This window comes from Acinonyx jubatus, chromosome A1, assembly GCF_027475565.1.
Source record: "Acinonyx jubatus isolate Ajub_Pintada_27869175 chromosome A1, VMU_Ajub_asm_v1.0, whole genome shotgun sequence".
NCBI lineage: Eukaryota > Metazoa > Chordata > Mammalia > Carnivora > Felidae > Acinonyx > Acinonyx jubatus.
In genome coordinates this window covers 82,319,009-82,339,077 of record NC_069380.1, presented here as the reverse complement: position 1 = coordinate 82,339,077, position 20,069 = coordinate 82,319,009, and the positions used below count along the sequence as shown (strand labels likewise).

The 20,069-nt window shown below is 37.2% G+C and overlaps 1 protein-coding gene across 1 annotated transcript in view; it reads right to left on the bottom strand.

Annotated features, from left to right (window-relative positions):
- Positions 1 to 663: 663 nt before the first annotated feature.
- LOC106974819 (olfactory receptor 2M3-like) overlaps positions 664 to 20,069 on the bottom strand; it is a 133,855-nt gene continuing 114,449 nt past the window's right edge. Inside the window, 3 exon segments of the mRNA XM_053217105.1 lie at positions 664 to 944; positions 5,141 to 5,189; positions 18,733 to 18,935. Of these exon segments, the coding sequence (XP_053073080.1) occupies positions 664 to 944; positions 5,141 to 5,189; positions 18,733 to 18,935 (533 nt within the window).

The following is a 20,069-nucleotide window of genomic DNA, read 5'->3' as shown; positions in this document are numbered from 1 at the left end:
ACCTTCCATGAGGTGTGCTTTGATTTTTTTCTTAAAGTCATCCTGGAAAGTAACACAAATGGACAGATAAATAGGAAACAAAAGCACGCAAACACACAAACAAATAAAACAAAGAAACAAACAAAAACTAAAAACTAGAAACAATCCAAAAGCAAAAAACCAGAAACACCAGATACAAGTAAATAACAGGGTGGAGGCAGTGCTGATGGAAGAGCACATACAAAGAGACGAATTACAGGGCTTGGGTAAAAGAAAAAAATAAACATTGAGCAGGCAGAGAGACTAAAAGCCTTAATCCAGACAGAAAGAAAGGAAAATAAGGAAGGAGGCAGGGAAAAAGAAAGGAGGATAATTTTACCTAGACAGATAAACTATACTGCTTGATTATTCCAGAGAGAAGAAAAAGGAATGCAAGAAGGAGATGTAGAAAAAGTATCAAGAGAATGGATTAAATGTGTCTGTTTAAACAAAGCAATAAGCAGAGTAACCAGCTTAGAGGAGGGAAGAGATAAGGAGAAAGGGGGGAGAATATATCTATATACCAAGAATTGTCCTAGAATTAATCCAGGCATGCAGCAGTGCGGATCTGGAGGAGGAGTTGATCTAGTTCCACAGCATCTATCCTGCTCCAGTAGATACACAGTTACCTGGTGCAGAGGGGTGTCATTTGGTGTAGGCTGGTCCTGCTTCTACTCTGGGTACTGTGGGCCAATCCCTGAGGCCCCGCTTTGGTGGTGGTGGTGAGAAAAATGGCGACCCCCCCAAGTCTCTTCTCCATGACATGGTGTCCCAAATCTCTCCTTTGGATCCATCCTCACTGTGTTGCTGTCTGTCTCGCTCCACCAACTCCTTTGCCCCAGAACTTGGCTGGGATTTAAACTCCTGTGCTGTGCTCCCTAGTACCAGGGAAGGCCCTCCTGGTATGTGTCCTGGCTGGTTTTGTCCTGTGACACAGCACTTCAGGGGAAGCTACTTGTTTCTGCTGCTGCGGAGTGCGTCCCTGATCTACCACTGAATCCGGAGGTGGCTCCCCTGCTCCCCAGGTGTGTAAACAGGGCAGCCACCCCCAGTACCAAGATGGGATTTGCAGTTAGAGATCCTCTAACCTGCAGTTAGAGATGGGATCACTCTCTGTCCAGGCCCAAAGTTTTTTTCTCTTGTTCAGATCCAGTCCTATGCTTTCCCAGCCACTCTTTCTCTTCTCTTTGTCTCTTGGCAGAAGGGGATCCCTCCCCTCCGTGCCTACGGGCCCATTTCACATCTCCCAGTTCACAATCACCCACCTATGGTCCTCAGGTTGTCCAGGTGTCTCCCTGATAAACTCGGTCTTTTTTTTCTCCCACACTCCTAGGGTTCAAAGTCCTTTGGCTTCAGCTCTTCTTTGAGAGACAGGGGAAGTGCGGATCCTCCTTCTCTGCCATGTTGGCCCTCCTTCCAAGGGAAATATTTTCTCCATTTTTATTTTGATAAAATATACATAACAGAAAATATATCATCTCAACCATTTTAAAGCATACAGTTTGATGGTATTGAGTATATTCCATTTGTTGTTCTACGTTCAGCACTATCTCCAGAACTCTTCATCTTGTAGGTTTGTAATTCAATACCCATTAAGTAATAACTCCCAATTCCTCCTTTCCCCCACACCCTGGCAATCACCATTATGCTTTATATATTTGAATACTCTAATTGCTTCATAATAAGTGAAATAATACAGGTTTGGATTTTTATGACTGGCTCATTTCACTTAGCATGTTGTCAAAGTTCATCCATGCTTCAGCATATTACAGAAATTCCTTCATTTTAAGGTTAATATTCAGTTGTATGTATATACATTAATCTATCAATGGAAACTTATATCCATGTTTTAAATATTAAATATAATGTTGCTATAAACATGTGTATATAAATATCTCTTCAAGACCCTGCTTTCACTATTTTATGGCATAGAGCTATAAGTGGAATGTAGAATCACATTGTAATTCTATCTTTAATTCTATCTTTAATAAGCATCTTTCAATGTGCTTTTGCCCATTTGCATATCTTCTTTAGAGACATATCCATGAAAGTCCTTGCTTATCTTAAAAATCAGGTTGGGGGGTCTGGGTGGCTCACTTGGTTAATCATCCAACTGCAGCTCAGGTCATGATCTCACCGTTCATGAGTTCCAGCCCACGTCAGGCTATGTGCTGACAGCTCAGAGGTTGGAGCCTGCTTTGGATTCTGTGTCTCCCTCTCTCTCTGCCCCTCTCCCACTTTCATTCTCTCTGTCTGTCTCTCTCTCTCTCAAAAATAAGTAAACATTAAAAAATCAGGTTGTTTGTGTTTGTATTGCTGTATTTTAGCATTACACTGTAACTTCTGAATATTAGTCTTTAATCAGGTATGTGATTTTAAATTATTTTCTCCAGTTTGGTGGGTTGTTATTTAATTTTTTTGTATTCACTATTAAAGTACACTTTAAAAAATGTTTATTTGGGGCGCCTGGGTGGCGCAGTCGTTTAAGCGTCCGACTTCAGTCAGGTCATGATCTCGCGGTCCGGGAGTTCGAGCCCCGTGTCAGGCTCTGGGCTGATGGCCTGGAGCCTGGAGCCTGTTTCCGATTCTGTGTCTCCCTCTCTCTCTGCCCCTCCCCCGTTCAAGCTCTGTCTCTCTCTGTCCCAAAAATAAATAAACGTTGAAAAAAAACTTAAAACAAAAAATGTTTATTTATTTTTGAGAGAGAGAGAAAGAGAGAGAGAGGATGTGAGGGGGGGCAGAGAGAAGGGGACAGAGGATCCAATGCTGGGTCTGCAGTGACAGCAGTGAGCCCACTTCAGGGCTCAACTTCACGAACCATGAAATCATGGCCTAAGCAGAAGTCAGATGCCCAGCTATCACTCAGGTGCCCCCAAAGCAAATTTTTAAAAATTCATTTTTTCTAGTTTTCTTTTGTTGTCTATGTCTGGTGTCATTTCAAGAAACATTGTCAAATCCAATGTCTGTTTTCCTAGTTATTTTTCTGTTTTTTTTTTCTAAAAGTTGTGTAGTTTTAAATTTTATATTTAGGTATTTGCTTAATTTTGCATTATTTTTTAGCATATGACGTTACACAAGGGTCCAACCTCATTATTTTGCTTGTGGATGGCCATTGTTCCAACAACATTTGTTGAAAACACTCCCTTTTCCCCATTGAATGATCTTTGTTTCCTTGAAAAATAATTTTAACATTTATGTAAGAATTTATTTCTGGGCTCTCTACTCCATTCCAGTGGCATATGTGTCTGGCGTTATGTCAGTATCAAAATTTATTGAAGTAGGTTTGTAGTAATTTGAATCAGGAAGTGTGGGTCTTCCTGCTTTGTTCCTCTCTGGGATTATTTAGTCTACTTGGAGTCATTTGAAATTTTAGAAGAATTTTAGAGTGGGTCTTCTATTTGTATGAAAATCATCATTAATATTTTTATAGAATTGCATTGAATTTGCAGTTAGTATCACCATCTTAATAAGTGTTGCAACCCATGAAAATAGGTTTTATTTCACTATGCCCTTTTTAATATCTTCCAGAAATATTTTGTCATTTTTATTGTACAAAGTATTCACCTCATTAATTATATTAAAACCTAAGTATTTTGTTATTTTTGATTCTATTGTAAATGGATTTTTTTAAATCCTTTTTGGGGGTGCCTGGGTGGCTCAGTCTGTTAAGCATCTGACTTCTGCTTAGGTCATAATCTCACAGTTAGTGAGTTCCAGCCCCGCATGGGGCTCTCTGCTGACAGCCTGGAGCCTGCTTCTGATTCTGTCTCCCTCTCTCTCTGCCCCTCCCCGCTCATGAGCTCTCTCTCTCTCTCCCTCTCTCTCTCTCTCAAAAATAAATATTAAAAATTTTTAAATTGCTTTGGGATTGATCATGGTTATAGAGATGTACTTAGTTTTGTGTATTGAATTTGAATCATTTTACTTTTTTGGATTTCTATTAGCTAAAATTATTTATGTATCCTTTAAGCTTTTCTGCATATAAGAACTTATCATCTGTGTATAAAGGTAATGTTATATATTTCTTAACAAAGTAGATGCATTTATTTCTTTGTCTTGTCTAATTACTCTGGTTCAATTTTCCAGTACTATGTTTAATAAAAGTGGTGAACATGACATCCTTGTACTACTTTAGATCTTAGAGGAAAACTTTCATTATTCTGCATGATGTTCACTGTGAATTTTGCATATATTACTTGTAGTATGTTAAGGTAGTTTACATACACACACACACACACACACACACACACACACACACATAAATCCTGCCATTTAGGACAACATAGATGGGACTTGAGGGCATTATAAGTGAAATAAGTCAGAAAGATAAAGAAAAATACTATATGATCTCACCTAAAACAACAGCAACAGCAGCAGCAATTAAATTAATAAGCACTGAGTGTTGTATGGAAACCAATTTGACAATAAATTTCATATTAAAAATAAATAAATAAATAAACTCATAGATACACAGAAAATATTGGTGGTTGCCAGAAATGGGGGACTAAGAGTGGGTAAAAGGTAAAGATGGTCAAAAAGTAAAACTTCTATTTATAAAATAAATTAATAAATACTTAGGATTTAATGTGAGTATGGCGACTATAGTTAATAATTTTGTATTGTATATTTTAAAGTTCTGATAACATAAAGGGAAGCCATAAAACAGACTTTAAGAAAGAAAGCAAACTGAAGGTTGCTGGAGGGGAGGTGGGTGGAGGATGGGTTGAATGTGTGATGGGTATTAAGGAAGGCATTTGTTGTGATGAGCACTGAGTGTTGTATTTAGGTGATGAATCACCAAATCCTACATGTAAAACTAATATTACACTGTATATTAACTAGAGGATTCAAACTTTGGACTCCAATACCTCAGCATCTGATCTTCTATGCATTAGAAGGGAAGGGTCACTAAAGTATCCCCAGAATACGGTCTTCATCAGCTCAGCAGTAAGGAAAACATGGGTTTCCAGTGGCAGGTGAGCACTCCTTGCTTTTGATGACAATACTCCCCTCCCAGCTTCCCAATCCACCTCAGTGCTTTGCCTTCTCTGTCACCAATGTTTTGCATTAAATATCTTCAGTTTCAGATGTGTAAAGTTGTTGTATGTGACTGGACTCTCACCAACGAGGTTGATATCGCGACCGGTGCAACAAACACCGAGGTCAGGGTCCTGAGGGTAGGGGAATGCAAGAAAAAAGACAGAGAAGAAAGTTTGGGAACAGGAGGGTCCCCTGGGCTGATGGCCCAAGTGACGGCTTTATTGTTGCTATACACAATCTTTTATATCCAGACTCTTATGGGTCAGGCCATTCTAAGAATAAACAGGTTTCACATAATCGCTGCCAACCAAAACATTTAGTTCTGTGTTCCTTGTGCATTTTCTAGACGGGTCACAACAAGACCTTGTTGATAAGATTGCTAGCAAAACACAATTCCCATGTTTGTTTCTATCTGACTCGGGGTAGAAAAAGGGGAGGTAGCATGACTGCCAACACCTGCAGACCACAGGCCTCAGGAATTAACTTTCTCAGCCTTGACAAGGCTTTTGTATGCCCTTGAAAGTGGGGGAATGGGAGGAGGAACCACCGGGTTGGCTGAGTCAACAGGGAACATTGCTCAACCTGGTCTCAGCCTGGCACTGGGGCCCGGCCCCCCACAGGTTGATATCCATGAAATAAATTATACCACATTACAACACCTCTAATATTAAATAATTAATCTCTGACCAACTTTCTAAATTAACAATTGTGCTGAAATAGTTTATATGGAAAAATTTTTCTGAATGCAATTTTTACTAAGATAATTTATTATAAGGTATAAAAATTTGAAAGGTTCTTAATATCCAAAATTGAATTATTTTTCAAAATCAATCGGAAATTGTGCATCAAACTTTACCTGCACTAGCACTGAATTTTGTGTTTTTTCACCTCAGCCAATTTGATAGATATGCCGTTGTTTAATTTGCTTTTCTTGATTATTTACACGTTTATATGATTTTTCATGTTTATCTTTATAACTAGTAATTCTGTGAAATCTCCTTTTACATATTTGTATATTTTATTTCTTTTCAGAGTTTGTGTATATATATTCTGCATAAAGTACAATTACTTTGACTAGTAAAAAGCACATTTTTTGGCTTTGATATTTTGGTGAAGTATTTTTTATTCTGCTTGATACATTAACATTAATAATGAGGAGCTAAGTTATAAAAATATGCAGACCCATAAGGGTATATGCCTCCTGATTTTATAACAGCATTATCAACAATAGCCAAACTATAGACAGCCAATGTCCACTGACAGATGAATGGATAAAGAAGATGTGGTATACATACAATGGAATATTACTCAACCATCAGAAAGAATGAAATTTTCCATTTTCAACGATGTGGATGGAGCTTGAAAGTATTATGCCAAGCAAAATAAGTCAATTAGAGAAAAACAAATACCATATAATTTCATTCATGTGGAATTTAAGAAATAAAACAGATGAACATATCAGGATGTGGGGGAGAGAGGGAAACAAATCATAAGAACTCTTAAAGATAGAGAACTGAAGGTTGATAGAGAGAAGTGGGTGAGGGATGGGCTAGGTAGGTGATGGGTCCTAAGGAGGGCACTTGTTATGATGAGCCCTGGGTGTTGTATATAAGTGATGAATCACTGAATTCTACTCCTGCAACTAATATTTCCCTGTATATTAACTAACTAGAATTTAAGTAAAAATTTTGAAAAGAAAAAAAAGGCAAGAAATAACAAGTGTTGGCATTGATATAGAGAAAAGAGAGCTCTTGTTCACTATTCGTGTGAATGTGAACTGATTTAGCTGCTATGGAAAACAGTATTTTTTCCAATTTTTTCCAAAGTTCTCCTCAAAATTAAAAATAGAACTACCAAATGATCCAGCAATTCCACTTCTGGGAATATAGTCAAAGGTGCTAAAAGCACTAATTCAAAAAGAAATTATTAATTAGATCACTAATTATTAATGAACACCTTCATGTTCATTGCAGCATTAGTTTACAGTAGCTAAGACATGGAAACAACCGGAGTGTTCATAGATGGATGAATGGATAAGGAAGAGGCAGTATATAATACAATGGAATACTTATCTGCCATTATGAAGAAGGAAATCCTTCCAGTTCCAATAATATGGATGGACCTTGAGGGTATTATGCTAAATGAAATAACTCAGAAAAAGATATATACCATATAATCTTACTTATATGTGGAATCTAAAACAAAATGAAACAAAACAATCCAAACTAACAAAAAACATAGATACAAAGAACACAAGCAGGGCAGGGTTGGTAGGAAGAGTGGAGCAGGGGGGTGAAATGGGTAAAGGTGGTAAAAAGGTACAAAATTACAATTATAAAATAAATAAGTCCTAGGGTTGTAATGTACAGCATGGTAACTATAGTTAATGATAATGCATTGCATAGTTGGAAGTTGCTAAGAGAGCAGATCTTAAAAGTACTCATCACAAGGAAAGACTGTCACTCTTCATGGTGATTGATGTTAATTGGACTTATTGTGGTGATAATTTCAAATGTACACAAATACTGAATCATTATACACACACACACACACACACACACAATTGGAAAGCAGAACAAACAAACAAAAAACATGAAAAAAGTAAAAAAGAAAATTGTGAGGGGTTTCGGAAGGACCAAGAATAATCAAATCATGTTTAAGGAATGGAATGGAATAAAAATGTCCATGTACAAAACACACAAGAGTGGATGTGCGTTTAGAAAAGAAAGGAAATAATATTCAAGTATTGGTCAGTAGTGATCCATATCTTCTAAAACAGTTACCAGACCTGCTCACATTGTCTTGTATCCTTAATTCAGAATGATTTCCTCTCCTTACCTTTATATTCTAGAACTCCCTGAAACTGTCAGTATTGGCACAGCCACCAGAGAATGAGGGCCCTTAGAACTTAAGCTCTTCCTAACTATTGTTAAACCCCACTATAAGATATCATTGGAAGATTGAAAGAAAAGAGATGATAGGACTTAGCTGTGTGACTATCATTGGAGGCATAGTGGAGAATAAATCCAGAGAGACAAATTGCAAGAAGGGGTTTCAACAAGAGTCCTGGTGAGAAATGTGGGGGCTGGGCAAGGAGGTGATAATGGAGGAGGTGAAGTTGTAGTGCTATGGATGCGCTCAGGATATTGGGAGTTGTGCTGGTTACAGGAAACTTGAAACTAAGAGTTTGGGTCTTGAATTGCCTAGGACACATGTAGCGGAGATAATGCAGGACCACTAGAGTTTTGAGTCATTAATGAGGAGGAAAGGTTTGAAGATATGGGTTTAGAGATGAACAGTGTATAGAAAAAGCAATGGGACAAAAGGTGTGACCATTATTTTTTATTAGAGGATTGTATAGATAAGGTTGTTTCCATATAATTCCTTTACTCTGTTGATCTATTACTGAATTACTTCTTTTTGTTTGATTCAGCTTAATTTTTAGCAATTAATTATTTTGGTCACAGTATGTTTATCTTCAAAATGTACAAATGATTAGAAGTTTAATTTTGTAAATAGCTGATTTTTAAACATTTTGTTTATAATTTTGGTTAGAAAATAATCAAAATACATTTAGAAATAATTGATACTGCTAAATGTTGAGAGTTTCTATGAGAAACATGATAGGTATCACAGGTTATTCAAATTGTTTGTTTATCTAGAAGATAAACCTAACTTTTAAGGTTTCTTATACAATTCTCTGCAGTTATTGTTGAAATTTTTCAAAGATTATTTTTTGTTTTATTAGCATTTTAAAAATAATATTACTTCATTTAAGAATATGTAATAAGTATTAAGTGTGAAAAGGTTTTCATGTAACTTCTCTGCATGTGTCCATATTTCTAAAATCTGCTAATTTGAAAACTTCAGATGATTCTCTTGTACTTATTTTCTTCATATATTTTAGTTATGTTTCATTTATCAATGCAATACACTATCATGTTAGACTTATATTATTTAATCTGTGAAAGTAAGGATATCACTCCCTTGCTCCAGTTTTTTTTTGAGTTTTTATTGAAATTTCAGTCAGCCAACATGCAGTGTAATATTAGTTTCAATGTAGAGTATTGTTATTCAATAGTTTCATACAACAGCCAGTGCTCGTAACAAGTGCATTTCTTAATCCCCATTGAAGCCATCACCTATTTAAGCCACCCCCCCACCTCCTCTCTGGTAACCATCATTTTGCTCCCCTAGTTAAAAGTCTTTTCCTTGGTTTTCCTCTTTTTTTTCCCACCTATTTGTTTTGTTTCTTCCATATGTGAGTGAAATCATATGGTACTTTTATTTGTCTAACTTATTTTGCTTGGCGTAAACTCCATCCCTGTCCTTGCAAATGGTAAGATATCATTGTTTTTTGTGGCTGAGTAATATTCCATTGCATATATATGCCTCGTATTCTTTATCCATCCATCAGTTGATGGATGTTTGAACTCTTTCCGTAGTTTGGCTATTGTAGAGAATGATCCTGCAAACATCAGGGTGCATGTCCACCTTAGAAGTTGCATTTTTGTATCATTTGGGTAAATACCTAGTAGTACAATTGCTGTATCATAGGGTGGTTCTCTTTTTAACTTTTTGAGGAACATCTATATTGTTTTCCAGAGTGCACCAGTTTCAATTCCTACCAACAGTGTAAGAGGGTTCCCTTTTCTTTGAATCCTCACCAACACTTATTTCTTGTGTTGTTAATTTTAGCCATTCTGACATTTGTGAGGTGACATCTAATTGTAGTTTTGATCTGTATTTCCCTGATATGAGTGATATTGAGTATTGTTTCATGTGTGTTTTGGCCATCTAGATGTCTTTTCCCCATTTTTTTAAACTGGATTATTTGGGGTTTTTTGGGTGTTAAATTTTGTAATTTTTTTATGGATTTTGGATACTAACCCTCTATCAGATATGTGATTTTCAAATATCTTCTCCCATTCTATAAGTTACCTTTTACTTTTGTTGATTATTTACTTCACTGTGCAGAAGCTTCTTATTTTGATGAAGTCTAAATCATTTATATTTGCTTTTGTTTCCTTAGCCTCAGAAGACAGAACTGGTAAGAAGTTGTTATGGACAATGTCAAATGGGTTACTGCCTGTTTTCTTCATTCATATTTTAAGGGTTTCCTGTCTCACATTTAGGTCTTTAATGCATTTTTAATTTATTTTTGTGTGTGGTGTAAGAAAGTAATCCAGTTTCATTAATTTGCCTTTTGTTGTCCAGTTGTCCCAAAACTATTTGTTGAAGAGACTCTTTTTTCCCAATATATATTCTTTCTTGTTATGAGAAAGATGAATTGACCATGTCATTGTGTAGTTGTGGGCTCATTTTGTGGGTTTTCTGTTTTGTTCCATTGACCTATTTGTTGTTGTTGTTGTTGTTGTTGTGCCAGTACCGACTATTTTGATCACTGCAGTTTTGTAATATAAGTTGAAGTCTGGTAGTGTGATGCTTCCAGTTTTGCTTTTCTTTTTTAAAGTTGCTTTGGATATTTGGAGTCTTTTTTGGTTCCATACGAATTTTAGGATTGTTTGTTCCAGTTCTCTGAAAGGTGTTGTTGATAGATTTTGATAGGCATTGCATTAAACATGTAGATCATTTTGGGTAATACAGACATTTAAAAAACATTTTTTTCCAATCCATGAACACAAAATATTTTTTCTATTACTTTGTGTCCTCTTCAATTTCTTTCATCAGTGTTTTATAGTTTTCAGAGTACAGATCTTTCACCTCTTTGGTTAGGTTTATTCCTAGGTATCTTATGGTTTTTGGTGCAATTGTAAATGTAATTGATTCCTTAATTTTCTCTACTACTTTATTGTTGGTTTATAGAAATGTAACTGGTTTCTATAGGTTGATTTTGTATCCTGTGACTATACTGAATTCATGTTTCAGGTCTAGTAATTTTTTGTTGGAGTCTTTTTAGTTTTCTATATAAAGTATTATGTCATCTGCAAAGAAAGCTTGACTTCTTTAAAAATTTGGATGTATTTTATTTCTTTTTGTTGTCTGAATGCCTCTTCTCTCTGAGGCTAGGACTTCCAGTATTATGTTAAGTAACAGTCCTGAGAGAGGACATCCCTGTGTCTCCTGATCTTGAAGGAAAAAACTGTCATTTTTCCCCCTATTGAGGATGTTATTAGCTACTGGCTTTCACATATGGTCTTTATTATGTTGAGGTATCTTCCCTCTAACCCTACTTCTTTGAGGACTTTATATCAAGAATGGATGTTGTACTTTGTGAAATATTTTTTACTGCATTTATTGAGAGCATCATATGGTTATTATCCTTCCTTTTATTTATTTTTTATTATTTTTTATTATGGAATTTATTGTCAAATTGGTTTCCATACAACACCCAGTGCTCATCCCAACAGGTGCCCTCAATACCCATCACCAACCCACCCCTCCCTCCCACCCCAATAAACCCTCAGTTTCTTTTCAGTTTTTAAGAGTCTCTTATGTTTTGGCTCCCTCCCTCTCTAACATTTTTTTCTTCCCTTCCCCCATGGTCTTCTGTTAAGTTTCTCAGGATCCACATAGGAGTGAAAACATATGGAATCTGTCCTTCTCTGTATGACTTATTTCACTTAGCATAACACTCTCCAGTTCCATCCATGTTGCTACAAAAGGCCATATTTCATTCTTTCTCATTGTCACGTAGTACTCCACTGTGTATATAAACCACAATTTATTTATCCATTCATCAGTTGATGGACATTTAGGCTCTTTCCATAATTTACCTATTGTTGAGAGTGCTGCTATAAACATTGGGGTACAAGTACCCCTATGCATCAGAGAGAGTAAAGAATAGATAGTTAAAATAAAAGAAAAAAATGTGGACTATAGTGATGCTGGGGAAAAAAAGGAAGAAAATTAGTAGATCATGAGGGGTGACTTAGCTTCTATGCCCGTGAAATGAAACACTACCCATATCATAGGAGTCCCAGAAGGAAAAAAAAAAGGAGAAAAAGGTAAGAAGTATACTTAAACAAACTATGGCTGAGAACCTCCTTGTATGGGTATGAAAATTTGTGATATAGCTACAGCAATTTTACCATTAAATGCTTCCATTAGAGATCAAACTGATCAAACTGAAGTTAAAGTGCCAACTTCTAGAATTTACAAAAGTAAGAGAAAAATAAAACAAGATAAGGTAGGAAAAATAGAGATAAGACTGAAACTATTGAAATTGAACACAGCAAAACAATGAAAAAGAACAATGTAAGAAACAGATTTTTCAACATCAATGAAATTGACAAATTTTAGCAATAGTGACAAAAAAATGACAGAAGATAGAGGTAAGATTGCATAGTAGTTCTAGAAGACTTTGGTGGAGTCTATCAGGATCTCCATGTATATAATATGTCATCTGCAAAAAGTGAAAGCTTGACTTCATCTTTGCCAATTTTGATGCCTTTGGTTTCCTTTTGTTGTCTGATTGCTGATGCTAGATTTCCAACACTATGGTAACCAACAGCGTTGAAAGTGGACATCCCTGTCGTGTTCCTGATCTCAGGGGGAAAGCTCTCAGTTTTCAACATTGAGGATGATATTAGCTGTGGGCTTTTCATAAATGGCTTTTATGATGTTTAAGTATGTTCCTGCTATCCCGAATTTCTTGAGGGATTTGATTAAGAAAGGATACCGAATTTTGTCAAATGCTTTTTCTGCATCGATTGACAGGATCATATGATTCTTACCTTTTCTTTCATTAATGTGATGTATCACATTGATTGATTTGTGAATGTTCAACCAGCCCTGCAGCGCAGGAACGAATCCCACTTGATCATGATGAATAATTCTTTTTATAAGCTGTTGAATTCGATTTGCTAGTATATTATGGAGAATTTTTGCATCCATATTCATTAGGGATATTGGCCTGTAGTTCTCTTTTTTTGCTGGGTCTTTGTATGGTTTGGGAATCAAAGTAATGCTGGCTTCATAGAATGAGTCTGGAAGTTTTCCTTCCCTTTCTATTTTTTGGAACAGCTTGAGAAGGATAGGTATTATCTCTGCTTTAAATGTCTGCTAGAATTCCATAGGGAAGCCATATGGTCCTGCACTCTTATTTGTTGGGAGATTTTTGATAACTTGTTCAATTTCTTCACTGGTTACAGGTCTGTTCAAGTTTCCTATTTCTTCCTGTTTCAGTTTGGGAAGTGTGTGGGTGCTTAGGAATTTGTCCATTTCTTCCAGGTTGTCCAGTTTGTTGGCATATAATGGTTCTTGTATTCCCTGATAATTCTTTGTGTTTCTGAGAGATTGGCTGTAATAATTCCATTTTCATTCATGATTTTATCTATTTGGGTCATCTCCCTTTTCTTCTTGAGAAGCCTGGCTAGAGTTTAGCAATTTTGTTTATTTTCTCAAAAAACCAACACTCGGTTTCATTTATCTGCCCTACAGTTGTTGTGTTGGTTTTTTTTAGATTCGATATTGTTTATTTCTGCTCTGATCTTTATTATTTCTCTTCTTCTGCTTTCTTCCTTCTTCTTTTCTCAGCTTTTGGAGGTTCTCTAGACTTTTTCCTATGGTTGAGTTCAAGTTTCATAGCATTGTGGTCTGAAAGTGTGCATGGTATGATCTCAATTCTTTTATACGTATTAAGGGCAGTTTTGTGACCCAGTATATGATCTATCTTGGAGAATATTCCACGTGCACTTGAGAAGAAAGTATATTCTGCTGCTTTGGGATGCAGAGTTCTAAATATACCTGTCAATTCCATCTGATCCAATGTATCATTCAGGGCCCTTGTTTCTTTATTGATCCTGTGCCTAGATAATCTATCCATTGTTGTCAGTGGGGTATTAAAGTCCCCTGCAATTACCACATTCTTCTCAATAAGGTTGCTTTTGTTTGTGATTGTTTTATATATTTGGGGGGTCCTGTATTCAGTGCATAGACATTTATAATTGTTAGCTCTTCCTGATGGATAGACCCTGTGATTATTATATAATGCCCTTCTTCATCTCTTGTTACAGCCTTTAATTTAAAGTCTAGTTTGTCTGATATAAGTGTGGCTACTCCAGCTTTCTTGTGACTTCCAGTAGCATGATAGATAGTTCTCTATCCCCTCACTTTCAATCTGAAGGTGTCCTCAGGCCTAAAATGAGTCTCTTGTAGACAGCATACAGATGGGTCTTTTTTTCCTTTTTTCCATTCTTATACCCTATGTCTTTTGGTTGGAGCATTTAGTCCATTTCCATTCAGTGTTATTATTGAAAGATATGGTTTAGAGTCATTGTGATGTCTGTAGGTTTCATGCTTGTAGTGCTGTCTGGTCCTTTGCGGTCCTTGAAACATTTCACTCACAGAATCCCCCTTAGGATCTCTTGTAGGTATGGTTAGCGGTGATGAATCGCTTCAGTTTTTGTTTGGGAAAACGTTTATCTCTTCATCTGTTCTGAATGACAGACTTGGTAGATAAAGGATTCTCGGCTGCATATGTTTTTCTGTTCATCATATTGAAGATTTCCTGCCATTCCGTTCTGCCTTGCCAAGTTTCAGTATTTAGGTCTGCTACTACTCTTATGTGTCTACCTTTGTAAGTTAGGTCCTGTTTATCCCTAGGTGCTTTCAGAATTCTCTCTTTATCCTTGTATTTTTCCAGTTTCACTATGATATGTTGTGCAGAAGATGGATTCAAGTTATGTCTGAAGGGAGTTCTCTGTGCCTCTTGGATTTCAATGCCTTGTTCCTTCCCCAGATCAGGGAAGTTCTCACCTATGATTTGTTCAAGTACACCTCCTGCCCCTTTCTCTCTCTTCTTCTTCTGGAATTCCTATGGTACTGCTATTGTTCCGTTTGAACACATCACTTAGTTCTCTAATTCTCCCCTCATACTCCTGGATTTTTTATCTCTCTTTTTCTCAGCTTCCTCTTTTTCCATAATTTTATATTCTAATTCACCTATTCTCTCATCTGCATCTTCAATCTGTGCTATGGTTGCCTCCATTTTATTTTGCACCTCATTTATAGCATTTTTAGCTCCTCATGACTATTTCTTAGTCCCTTGATCTCTAGCAATAGATTCTCTGTTGTCCTCTATGCTTTTTTCAAGTGCAGCGATTAATTTTATGACTATTATTCTAAATTCTTATTCCATTATATTGCTTAAATCGTTTTTGATGAATTCATTAGCTGTCACTATTTCCTGGAGTTTCTTTTGAGGCGAATTCTTCCATTTTGTCATTTTGGGTAGTCCCTGAGGTAGTTCCAAATGGCAGGGCATTTCCCCTGTGTTGTCTGGAGAAATCTGTCTTGGTGGGCAGGGCTATAGTCAGACCAGATGTCTGCCGCAAGCCCACTGTTGGCATCACAGTCAGACTGGTGTGTGCATTTTCTTCCCCTCTACCAGGAGCAGGACTCACTGTGGACTGGTGTGGCCCCTGTCTGGACTACTTGCACACTGACAAGCTTGTGGTGCTGCTTCTATAGGATCTGGCCAAGAGCATATTAGCAGGGGTAGATCTGCAAGGTGCACAGGGGTGGGAGGGGCAGTTACAGCAAAGTTGCAGGATACAAAATTAATGTACAGAAATCAGTTGCATTCTTATACACTAATAATGAAGCAACAGGAGGACAAATAAAGAAACTGATCCCATTAACAATTGTACCAAGAAGCATAAAATGCCTAGGAATAAACCTAACCAAAGATGTAAAAGATTTGTATGCTGAAAACTATAGAAAGCTTATGAAGGAAATTGAAGAAGACACAAAGAAATGGAACAACATTCTGTACTTATTGATTGGAAGAATAAATATTGTTAAAATGTCAATACTACTCAAAGCAATCTACACATTCAATGAAATCCCAATCAAAATTGCACCAGCATTCCTCTCGAAGCTAGTAAAAGCAATCCTAAAATTTGTATGGAACCCCAAAGACCCTGAACAGCTAAACTAGTATTGAAGAAGACCAAAGTGGGAGGCATCACAGTCCCAGAGTTTAGCCTCTACTACATAGCTGTAATCATCACCACAGCATGGTATTGGCACAAACACAAACACATAGAACAAAGCAATATAGTAGAGACTTCACAATTGGACCCACAAAAGTGTGGCAACTAATCTTTGACAAAGCAGGAAAGAATATCCAATGGATAAAAAGTTTATTTAACAAATGCCACTGGGAGAACTGGACAGCAACATGCAGAAGGATGAAACTAGACCACTTTCTCACATCATTCACAAAAATAAACTCAAAATGGATGAAGGACCTGAATGTGAGACAGGAAACCATCAAAACCATAGAGGAGAAAGCAGGAAAAAACCTCTCAGACCTCAGCCAGAGCAATTTCTTACTTGACACATCCTCAAAGGCAAGGGAATTAAAAGCAAAAATGAACTATTGGGACCTCATGAAGATATACAGCTTCTGCACTGCAAAGGAAACAATCAATAAAACTAAAAGACAACCAATGGAATGGGAAAAGATATTTGCAAATGACATGTCAGACAAAGGGCTAGTATCCAAAATGTATAAAGAACTCACCAAACTCCACACCCGAAAAACAAGTAATCCAGTGAAGAAATGGCAGAAGATATGAATAGATACTTCTCTAAAGAAGACATCCATATGGCCACAGGCACATGAAAAGATGCTCAACATCACTCCTCATCAGGGAAATACAAATAAAAACCACACTGAGATACCACCTCACACCAGTCAGAGTGGCTAAAATGAACAAATCAGGAGACTATAGATGCTGATGAGGATGTGGAGAAATGGGAACCCTCTTTCGCTGTTGGTGGGAATGCAAACTGGTGCAGCCACTCTGAAAATCAGGGTGGAGGTTCCTCAAAAAATTAAAAATAGATCTACCCTATGACCCAGCAATAGCACTGCTAGGAATTTACCCAAGGGATACAGGAGTGTGGAGGCATTAGGGCACTTATACCCCAATGTTTATAGCAGCACTTTCAACAATAGCCAAATTATGGAAAGAGCCTAAATGTCCATCAACTGATGGATGGATAAAGAAATTGTGGTTTATATACACAATGGAATAGTACTTGGCAATGAGAAAGAATGAAATATGGCTTTTGTAGCAATGTGGATTGAACTGGAGAGTGTTATACTAAGTGAATAAGTCATACTGAGAAAGACAGACACCATATGTTTTCACTCTTATGTGGATCCTGAGAAAGTTAACAGAAGACCATCGGGGAGGGGAAGGAAAAAAAAAGAAAAGAAAAAGTTAGGGACGGAACCAAACCATAAGAGAATCTTAAAAACTGAGAATAAACTGAGGGTTTATGGGGAATGGGAAGGAGGGGAAAGTGGGTGATGGACATTGAGAAGGGCACCTGTTGGGATGAGCACTGGGTGTTGATTGGAAATCAATTTGACAATAAATTTCATTAAAAAAATGATTGCATAGTAGGAGTACCCTAGGTTTGTCTCCCACAAACACAACTAGATAACTATCAAATCATTCTGAATACCTAAAAAACTGATCTGAGGACTCACAGAACAAACGGCACAACTAGAGGGAGAGAAGAGGTCACATCAAAGAAGATAGGATTTGTGGAGACATGGTATGGGCGAGAAACAAGTCACAGGTGCTGCAGAGGGTTGGAAACCCTAGTTGCAGAGAAAGATGAAAGAGAGAAGAAAGTACAGTGGAATGAACAAGGAGAACAATTCTCCAAAGCCATTGATTGTCTGGGAAAGTGAGAAAGGCTGATTTTCATCACATTGTGTAACCAACCAACCACAAAGACTGGAGTTCTAGAGGTCCAAGGGCTTGTTGAGGTAGAACCCTGAGGAAGCTGTCCTATTCCTCGAGAGAAGGCAGGCAAACAACCCTGGGACCGATGGCATAATCTGAATATCTCCTAAGGCAAAGGGAGAGAGATTCTTCTCTCTTCTTGTAAGACATTTGTGAGAAGCAGCCTCACTAAGATACTTCTCCAAGGACAAAAGAACCAATGGAGGCCATCTCTCTCCTCTGTCACTGAACATGTGCTCAGAGACACTTTTTCAGGGTGCCTAAACTAGACACTAGATATTTAGCCTGTTTTACTCCAAATCCCACAACTCTGCACTCTGGTGTCCTTCTCAGTCAAAACTGCATCCATCCAGTTAGATCTGTCCCCAGATCAGCACAGGTCACTGCCACAGCACTTCCTAAGGTTTAGAGTTTTAAGTCACTTCCTAAGGTTAGGGTTTTAAGTCAGTTGATTTTTAGTGGTAAAGCCCAAAGCGCACTGTGTTTCTCCAGGTAGGCAAGCAACCCAGAGACAGACAGCATGAAAATGGCCATCAGAAAAACACCTGGGATGCACAGGGGAAATTATTTACTCTTCTGGGTGTACTACCCTGAGAGTAGCAACCACATAGACCCTTCTCTGGGGACAAAGGAATTGGGTGGCACCATTCCCTCCTCTGCACCTCAGCTTAAACAACTTCAGTAAACAGGGCAATGCCAACACAGCCTGCCTAACCTGCTTACACCAAGTCTCACCCCACTGTGCTCCACTGTTACTGCTTTTCTTGGTAAAGTGTCTTGTAGGACCAGCTCAAGAAGACCCCTTCCCAAGAAGACCAGCATAAAACCACACATACACACTATGTTTACCAACCATAGAGTCCTGCAATCCTTCAGTTCTAGTGGAATCTAGCACCAGGTCTCATTGAACAAGCCAACCACAGCACACCTAGTTAAAACTCACCACAACCTGGCCCAGGTCCAAGCATTTCCCACTGCAGGCCGTCTGCAGATGACTGGAATAAGGGGTAGAACAGCCAAAGTATAGCAGCAGAGTGCACACAGCACACATCAGAGATACTCCGTGAAGCACTAGGTCCTGGATATTATATGATCTCTTCTTCATAAAGCCATTACTATCAGGACCATAAAACATAATAGGCTTTTCTAACACAGAGAAGAAAACAGGGACTTACAAAAAATGTCAAGGCAGAGGAATTCATCCCAAAAGAAATAACATGAAAAGGACACCACCAGAGAGCTAATTGAAATAGATAAAAGTAGCATGACAGATTGAGAATTTAAAGCAATAATAATAATAATAATAATAAGATAGTAGGTTGGATTGAGAAAAGCATGGAAAGCATGAGGGAGACCCTTACCACAGAGATAAAATACTTTAAAAAACCATCAGTCAGAGTGAAAAAAAATGCTATAACTGAGATTCAAAACAGACTGTATGTAATGACCACAAGGATGTAAGAAGCAAAGGAATGAATACATGATAAAGAAGATAGAATAATGAAAAATAGCGAAACTGAACAAAATAGATAAAGGAGAATTATGGGTCAAAAGAATAGACTTAGGGAACTCAGTGACTCAATCAAACATAATAACATTCATATCATAGAATTATGAGAAGAAGAGAAACGGGGGAGCATGAAATTTATTTTAGGAAATAATAGCTGAAAACTTTCCTAATCTGGGGAAGGAAACAGACATCCAGATCCAGGATGCACAAAGATCTACCACTAAAAGCAACAAAATCATGCTTATGTTAAAACATATTATAATTAAATTTGCAATACAGTGATAAAGAAAAATGCTAAAAGTGACCAGATAAAAGAAGTCTCTAACTTATAATATAAGAAGACCCATAGAGATAGCCACAGCTCTTTCCACAAAAACCTGGCAAACCAGAATTGAATGACATGATATATTCAACATGCTGAATGAGAAAAATCTGCAGCAAGAATATCCAGGAAGTTTATCATTCAAAATAGAAAAATAGAGTTTCCAAGACAAACAAAAACTAAAATGGGTCATGACTACTTAAACCAACCTTGCAAGAAATATTAAGAGGACTCTATGAGTGAGTAGGAAAGACCAAAATTGACAAAGACTAGAAAATGACAGAGAAAATCTCCATAAACAAGTAAAAAATGAATAACAAAAATGGCACTAAATACGTACCTATAAATATTTACTCTGAATGTAAATGAAATAAATGCTCCAATCAAAAGACATAGGGTGTCAGAATGTATAAAGCAAGACCCATCTATATGTGCCAATAAGAGGCTC